At 40.1% G+C, this 9289-nt stretch overlaps 1 protein-coding gene across 1 annotated transcript; it reads left to right on the forward strand.

Moving 5' to 3' along the window:
* The first annotated feature begins 1285 nt into the window (after window positions 1-1285).
* Window positions 1286-8231, forward strand: LOC145399269 (uncharacterized). Its single transcript, XM_080271948.1, has 2 exons — window positions 1286-2396; window positions 7831-8231. Exons 1-2 carry the CDS (start codon window positions 1286-1288, stop codon window positions 8229-8231), a joined length of 1512 nt encoding a protein of 503 aa, XP_080128074.1.
* The last annotated feature ends 1058 nt before the right edge of the window (window positions 8232-9289 follow it).

Consider the following 9289-nt stretch of genomic DNA (forward strand, 5'->3'; position numbering starts at 1 on the left):
GAAGTAAATAATCTCGTCATTATAGCAAAATTAGAGAATAGCAAAAACTATTTTTGCATTTTGTTCTGAGAACATTACAATTTTCTTGTACATGAACGGTAAATTTTGATCTCTCTTATGTGCCAAAGAACAGTGTACATGTTTGTAGTGTAGATATACAAGTGAAAAACCTTGCTTGACATAAATCTCGTCATTATTGCAAAATTACACAATAGCAAAAATTATTATTGCATTTTTTTTTTTCTCAGAGGATCACAATTTTCTTGTAGAGAAAGATGCATTTTTGACCATTATCACACACAAAAAATGGAAACTTCATGGTCATTTCCTGTTGGAAAAGTAACAACAAATTTATAATTAGCATATTCATTTTCTAAGAATTTAGGCTGTGTAATGATAGGTTGCAGCCAAAGGGTTGAAGGAAGAATAGTCTGTGTTGAAATTTTATCCATTTTATGTAATTACAATTATTATCCAGTAATAGTGATGAATTTTTGACAGTTATTGTTCATTGTAATGGAAGCAGCTGATGACTGAGCATTGGTACAGTGAAGGTAAGTCATCCTGTTGGTGGTAGACAGTAAGATTAACACCAAGGTAGAGTATCTGAAGTATAGTGGAAGTTGAGAGAGGTGGAAGGAATGATATAATGGAGGTGGTAAAGGAAGAACCAGATGTACAGTTAGAATGTGAGGTGGGTGACAAAATAATGGATGTGGTAAAGGAAGAACCAGATGTACAGTTAGAATGTGAGGTGGGTGACAAAATAATGGAAGTTGTAAAGGAAGAACCAGATGTACAGTTAGAATGTGAGGTGGGTGACAAAATATTGGAGGTGGTAAAGGAAGAATCAGATGTACAGTTAGAGTGTGAGGTGGGTGACATAATATTGGAAGTGGTAAAGGAAGAACCAGATGTACAGTTAGAATGTGAGGTGGGTGACAAAATATTGGAGGTGGTAAAGGAAGAACCAGATGTACAGTTAGAATGTGAGGTGGGTGACAAAATATTGGAGGTGGTAAAGGAAGAACCAGATGTACAGTTAGAATGTGAGGTGGGTGACAAAATGTTCCTCAGTGACAATGAGACTGTCCTGGACACAGTGTCCTCAGCTGAAGTTAAGCAGTTTAGATGTTTAGAGAGTGGTAAAGCATTTGCTTTTAGGAACAGTCTTATCCAGCATGCAGTTGTTCATTCAAGAGTGAAGAATTTCAAGTGTGATGAATGTGGTAAACAATTTACAGATAAGGGTAATCGCACCAAACACCTATTAATTCATTCAGGAATGAAGAATTTCAAGTGTGATGAATGTGGTAAACAATTTACAGATAAGAGTAATCTCACCAAACACCTATTAATTCATTCAGGAGTGGAGAATTTCAAGTGTGATGAATGTGGTAAACTATTTGCACAGAAGAGTGTTCTCACCAAACACCTATTAATTCATTCAGGAGTGAAGAATTTCAAGTGTGATGAATGTGGTGGACGATTTCCACAGAAGGGTGATCTCACCAGACACCTAGTAATTCATTCAGGAGTGAAGAATTTCAAGTGTGATGAATGTGGTAAACGATTTGCAAGGAAGGTTCATCTCACTCGGCACCTATTAATTCATTCAGGAGTAAAGAATTTCAAGTGTGATGAATGTGGTAAACGATTTGCACAGAAGGGTGATCTCACCAAACACTTATTAGTTCATTCAGGAGTGAAGAATTTCAAGTGTGATGAATGTGGTAAACGATTTGCACAGAAGAGTGATCTCACCAAACACCTATTAATTCATTCAGGAGTGAAGAATTTCAAGTGTGATGAATGTGGTAAACGATTTGCAAGCAAGGTTCATCTCATTCAGCACCTATTAGTTCATTCAGGAGTGAAGAATTTCAAGTGTGATGAATGTGGTAAACTATTTACACAGAAGGGTGTTCTCACCAAACACCTATTAATTCATTCAGGAGTGAAGAATTTCAAGTGTGATGAATGTGGTAAACGATTTGCAAGGAAGGGTGGTCTCACTCAACACCTATTATTTCATTCAGGAGTGAAGAATTTCAAGTGTGATGAATGTGGTAAACTATTTGCACAGAAGGGTGTTCTCTCCAAACACCTATTAATTCATTCAGGAGTGAAGAATTTCAAGTGTGATGAATGTGGTAAACGATTTGCAAGGAAGGGTGTTCTCACTCAACACCTATTATTTCATTCAGGAGTGAAGAATTTCAAGTGTGATGAATGTGGTAAACGATTTGCAAGGAAGGATGTTCTCATTCAACACCTGTTAATTCATGCAGTAGTGAAGAATTTCAAGTGTGATGAATGTGGTAGACGATTTGCACAGAAGGGTGATCTCACCAAACACTTACTAATTCATTCAGGAGTGAAGAATTTCAAGTGTGGTGAGTGTGGTAAACAGTTTGGTCTGAAAAGCAATCTCACCAAACACCTATTAAATCATTGTAAAGGGAAGAGTTTCTAGTGTGCTTAATGTGGTAAACAGTTGACTCAGTTGATGTCATCTGACACTGTTTAATTCATTAAGGAGTGAAGAAATTCAAGTGTGATGAATAGGGTGAACAGTATTATTATGATCTCTCCAGTGTCAGTTCAGGAGTGAAAGAATTTGAAATGTGATGACTGGAAAACTGTGTAGAAAAAATTCTTATTCACTTGGCACCTGACAGTTCATTCTAGTGTAAGAACAATTATATAGTTATGATAAATGTGGCAAAACTTGTTGAAGAAATTAGGCTTTAACCAGGCAAGGTGCCATTCACTAACAAGTGAGGGAGAAGACATGTTTTATCTCTGAGGCTGGATTTTTTTTTTTTTTTTTTTTTAATAACGACAGAGGAAGGAAAAATGATTAAAAAAAAAAAAATAATCCATACACCAGCTTACTGGTGTCCTCTGTTCATAAAATATCTGTAACAGTCAGACTTGAACAGCTTTAGGTTGAAGTTTGGAGGGAAACATCTCCGGGAAAGTGAGTTCCAAAGAGATACAGTTCGGGGAATGAAACAGTTGTGATAGGCAGAAGTTCTGCAATATGACTGAATGACATTCCAGTCATGAGCGCTACCAGATGCCCGTGTAGCACGAGGGAAGGCATGGAGAGGTGGCAACATGGATGCAACTTCGTCTGAGCATTTGCCATAAAAATCTTTGTAAAATAATGCAAGGGAGGCAACATTCCTTCGTACTTGTAGGGGAGGTAGTTTATTTGTAATGGCAGGGTTGTTAATAATTCTAACAGCCTTGTTCTGAATTTTGTGTAATTGTTTTAATGCAACCTCTCCACATCCATTCCACAAGGGTGAGCAACATTCAAGCTGAGAGCGCACGTGACTCTTATAAATTACAGCTAACTGCTCGTCTGTAATGGAAAATTTTTACAAGTGGATTGTAGAAAAAAAAAAAAAAACTTGAGTGCATTGGTCTGTAGAGCGCCTTTAGCTACTATTGGTACTTGTGGCAGGCCACCCCTCATGTAGCATGTCATACGATCTACTGAGCCAAGACACCATTAACCATGAGTGATAAAATAATATGAAACTCTAGATACAGTAAACCCTTAGTATACTGAACCTTTTTTCAATGAATTTCAGTTTTAACGACCACTTTGAGTTGGCCGAACGTTCTTTTAAAGAACTTTGTTTGGTACAGTAATAGAATGGATGCGCAGGAAACACCTACCAGCATTGTGTCCCCCCCCCCACACACATACACACACTGTGTGTGCATTAAACACATGTTTAATATACATGCAGCTGTTCTGTACTGTTTGCATTGCTATACTCTGTTAGGTAATACAGTACAATATTTACTGTAATGTAACAGCTGATATACAGTGAGTTTACCCACACTTTCCCTGTAAATACCGAACAACAAATGTACAGTAGTGTATGGGCAATATACAGTATAGTGCAGATTTGTAGTGGTTTTCAATGACTGTGCCAGTGGTGGAATGCAGTTTATGTTTAATGTACATGCAGCTGTTCTGTATTGTTTGTTTTGCTATTCTCTGATACGTAGTATTTAACGTAACAGGTAATGTACAGTGTCAGTTTTCTTTACCAACACTTTCCATGTAAATACTGAATGACAAATGTACGTAGATTTATCTGAGGTCTATTTGCAGTCTTTCATTGCAGTGCAGTTACTCCCAGAAAGGTAAGAATAAAAACATCAGTAAGTAAATAGAGCATTTATTAAGAAAATAACCATTTAGACTACCTGTATGTTATTGTGTATGAGTTACGGCCAAACAGTGCTGTATATTTAACAGTCTTTATTCGGTAAAAGCCACAACGCCTGGGAAATTATTGAACAGCATGGTGTTTGGCTGTAATGTCAAGGGTCTGGTACAAATTAGTTGATTATATTGAGAGTGCACTGTATTAGGAGAGGGCTGGTCTGGTACAAATTAGTTGATTATATTGAGAGTGCACTGTATTAGGAGAGGGCTGTTCACCGTGATAGTTGTACAGGAGTACAGGGCATTCATTTAGTACACAGTTAACTGGGCAGCAAGGTGCACTATATCCTGCACAACATCTGTACACTAAAATATTTTACATGTATGTATTGTTGGTCTTTATGGGCAGCAGCTTACCTTTTTGTATGACGTTTTATTATGAGATAATTATGTCTAAGCACATGGCAAGTGCTCCACCTTGTAGTGAGAGTAATCTTTGTTTTCACTTTACTGGGGCAGGTCTAATGGAACACAATTTTTATGGTACTTTTGCCCCCTCAAGCTTTATTTTTGTCATGGGGAGGGGGGTACTTCAATTGCAAGGTAGAGCATGAGCTGGGTGCTTAGATCACTAATGTTAAGTATCCCGTGAAAAATATTGGGCAGAAATCAAGTAAGATATGTCACCATTAATAGCATTAGTACATGATATGTTTGTGGTGTACATTTTTCACTGACAGTCTATTCTTTCACCCAAATTACCATGCACTAGGAGATGTGCAGTATAATAGGAACACCTTACATCCAGCTAAATGCATGATAATATGAAGGCATATAAACAGAGGGTATGATGGAACTTGGCAGAAGGGCAAGATATGATAAAGTTTTAATAGCTGTGAAAGAAAAAGACCCGGGAATCTGTTGAAAGTATTTTCATTCATTCATCATCTAATCTTGTGTTACCCCATGAGGAGCGTAGGAGTGCAGGGCTAGGCACATTGGTCCTGACATTTAACCCGCCCCATCCTGGCAGATTTTTAATCAGTGACTTCCCCCAATCCCAGCAGATTTTCAAATTTTTTTATTTTTTTTTTACTAAAACCTCCGCTTATTATGAGAAACATTGAAAATTCAAAGAGAAATCGCTCATCTGAGGTTTAACCCCTAACAGGCGGGCGACGTTACGTAACGTCCGTGCGTGAGGAGGCGGATGACGTTACATAACGTCCAGCCATTTTCCGTCCTAATTTATTGGTGAAATTGGGTGATGAGGCATCCTTGTCACCTACTGTCCTGCCCTCAATTCTCCCAAACCTTGAAACAAGTAAAATAGAATATCTCTGTCTGTCTGTCTGTCTCTCTCTCTCTCTCTCTCCCCCTATATATATATATATATATATATATATATATGTGTAAGTTGTAGTGTTATATTTGTTCAAGTAAAATAGTATATATGTAAGTTATATTGTTGTAAGTGTACAAGTAAAATAGAAAACACATACATAAGATTTTGAAGACAATGAATAGTGTAAAGAAAGCATAAATGATAAATATAGTGTTCAGTGGTGAAGAAAAAGCAAATGAGTGAATAGTTTGCTAGCCTCCCCCCAGGCGTGCCTGGTGATTAGCTGCCTGCCCGCTCTTCACCCTCACTCCCCTCCTCCTCCAACAGCCAGCAGAGATGTATTACTGCGCATGTAACTCCTCTTGTCTTCGTTTTTTATCCATTTTCATCGAATTATGCATGTTTATGCTTATTCCTTGATACTTTATTTTTCCAAAAATATGCTGCTCAACACGGTGGTATAATTGATAAATTGCCCACCCATAGGGGGTTAAAATGCTGATACAGGTAACAATACTCTTTCCTCACTGTGTTTTCTATGGGGCCTGGCTCCAGAGAAAACATATTCTATGGGAGGGGTAACTATTTCAAACCACTCATAAATGGTATTTATTTATTTATTTGGTAGGAATTTATATGTAGTACAAGAGTTTATTGCTTTTCACACTAATATAGGCGATATAAGCATTGTTTCACTCACCAAACACATTGACATACCGCACCTTTTTTGGCGACATTACCTGATCATCACTTCTTCCTCTAATGCTACATAAACTTTGTCCTCCACATTGTCATCGATTGGGGAATCACTCTGGCCTTGAATTTTGTACCGTGGTGCGACGTGTCTTTACTGGCCAGGTCACTGGTAACAGGTGAGTTGCCGAGACAATGGCGTGCCGGGGGGAGGGAGGTCATGTGGGGTAAGGCATTGCCCCTGCCTGGCATAGGGTAGAGGAAGTTGTCCTGTGTATACATATCAAAAATCATGTGGGAAATTTGTAAAATGTGCAAATGACAGACCTTACAATTGCGGCACGTTTATAAACATCAACGGGAGTCACAGTGACAAAATGTTTGGACGTATATATACGTCAATGGGATGCGGCAGGTTAAGATGAGAGTGACCAGCCTCACTCATCCCTGAATGACGTTATGTGAGCGATAAACTCAACCATCCCATGGATAAAAACCTGCACAGGCCCAATCTGATTGGAGCGCCTTAATTACCCACTATACCACCAGGCACCATAATTTGGTTATATGGTTACCACCTAGCATAGTAAATGGTTTCCTGGTGTATAGGAAACCATTTGTCCTGTCACTTATTGTAGGGTCTCCCATGGACAGAATGAAGTGGCATTGAAAGTAAACCAAGTTGTTTTTGAGGTTGGATGTGATGATCATTTGTGATGGCTGGATGCCACCAATTGGTGGTGGGTGGGAGCACTCACCATCCACTCACTCTATGTACTGCTGCTGTGGGTGTCTGCCCTTTCCTCCCTTCCTCTTCTGACTTTCTTTTCTTCATTCTTTCCTCTTCATTCTGCCTATGGGTGACTCTACACTGAGTGACAAGCCAAATGACTCCTGTACTCCAGGAAGCCATTTACTATGCTAGGTGGTAACCAAATAACCAAACTATTGTACATGGTGGTTTAGTGGGTAATTTAGGTGCTCCAGTTGGATTGAGCCGGTGCAGGTTTATATCCAGTGGGTGGTTGGGATTTATTGCTCACATAATGCCATGTGGGGATGAGTGAGGCTGGTCACTCATTTTAAATGTCAGGACCAACTTGCCTAGCCCCATTTTCTACAGTCCTCATGGGGCAACAAAAGATTGGATGATGGATGGATGGATGATGCCACCAATAGGTATTCAGAGTGTGATCTACTATGACACAAGATGTGCCGTGCCCATATTATGATGGGACAGTCATTCACAATGGCATGGCATCACAAACGGGGATTCAGTTTGTGATTTAAAAGATAGTGCCCATGTTAAGACAGGACAGTCCGTCATAATGGCTTGGTGTCAACTAATTATGCCCAGTCAAGAGGTGACTTGCAGGGGTAGATTAATCACTAGGCTGAATACCTTACAGCCATGGCCCCCAACATTGAAAAAAAAAAAAAAAAAATCAAATGATAAATGATGTAACTACAGTGACTGGCATCACACAAGACCTCATGATGGGGGCCCCTTCCCTGGGTAGGAGCCCCAATATCTGGTTTAGCCAACAGCCCCCCCAAAAAAGTTCATTTGTCCCTGATTACTTGTGTCTCATCCAAGGAGAGGATGTCAGGCCTCAGGACAGGGATGATAATCCCAGGATGGTGTGGGATGGGTCAACCATCTGTGTCCTGGGATGGTACCAATATGCCTGCCCTCAACATGGTAAAATAAATCCTGGTAAAAGGATGGGCTGCCAATCTGAAGACTGGGATTGGTGGCCCAAGGTTAGGGTTGACCCAGCAAAGGTGGGAAGGGTCACTGCTGTAAAGATATGGGAGGGATGCCAAAAGCTGCTAGTCCATCACAGGGCTGAAGCAATGTTTCTGCCTCCATATCTGCCCAAGGATATCCTTGAGGTGTTCACAGGCCAGGAGATGGAGGGAAGTTTAGAAAACCATCCCAGGGTAGCAGTGGCCAAGCATAGCAAAAATGAGACAGTGGTATCCACCCTGTGGTAAGCCACGAGTCAGTGTTATCCACCCCATGTTTAACCCTTTCAGGTCTGGCCACGATCGTGGCTGTATCAGTACAAGTCTCCTGGCCATGATCGTGGCTGTGTCAATACAAGTCTCCTGACCACAATTGTGGCTGTATCAGTACAAGTCTCCTGGCCACAATTGTGGCTGTATCAGTACAAGTTTCCTGGCCACGATTGTGGTTCACCCATTTGCCTTCGACTCAAAACTGTGGCAGGCAGCTAGTGAATGTTATTAGTATTTCTCAACATTGACTCATTTCCTGGGTATTACACAATCCAGTTGAGAAGAAGTAAACAAAGATTTATGATTTTAGGTTAGTAGGAGTGTTTTTCTCTCATTTTGTATACAGAAATGCACTGATTTAGGACACCACACACCACTTGCTATGCAGCTTCCCATCATTATTCCAGCTCTTGTATGGTAAGTGGAGCCCTAATATTTTGTAGACAGATGCATATTAGCTCCTTATGCGTGACTGTTATGTTTCTTTCTAATTTACAAACCTTTATTTTATTTATTTTTTATTTTTATTTATTTTTATTTTTTGTCAAAAATGCGGTTTCTTAGGCAGGAACCAATAGTGACCTGAAAAGGTTAAGCCACATGATGGTACTATCCAGCCTGTGGTTAAGCCACATGATGGTACTATCCAGCCTGTGGTTAAGCCACATGATGGTAGTATCCAGCCTGTGGTTAAGCCACATGATGGTGCTATCCAGCCTGTGGTTAAGCCACATGATGGTGCTATCCAGCCTGTGGTTAAGCCACATAAGGTACTATCCAGCCTGTGGTTAAGCCACATGAGGTACTATCCAGCCTGTGGTTAAGCCACATGAGGTACTATCCAGCCTGTGGTTAACCCCTTAAACGCGGATCGTCGCATTTGCGACGGTCGGCCCAAAGGACATAACGGCGGATCATCGCGTTTGCGATTTGAGTAAATTTTGAATAACCGCGGGCAAGCAGGCTCCAGCTGGTATTGTCTATCAGTACCACCACCCTCTAGCTACAACTAGCATACTTTACCTTTGTACTAC

The sequence above is a fragment of the Coenobita brevimanus genome, chromosome 48 (assembly GCF_032717465.1).
Source record: "Coenobita brevimanus isolate Jiangsu-jjx chromosome 48, ASM3271746v2, whole genome shotgun sequence".
Lineage (NCBI taxonomy): Eukaryota > Metazoa > Arthropoda > Malacostraca > Decapoda > Coenobitidae > Coenobita > Coenobita brevimanus.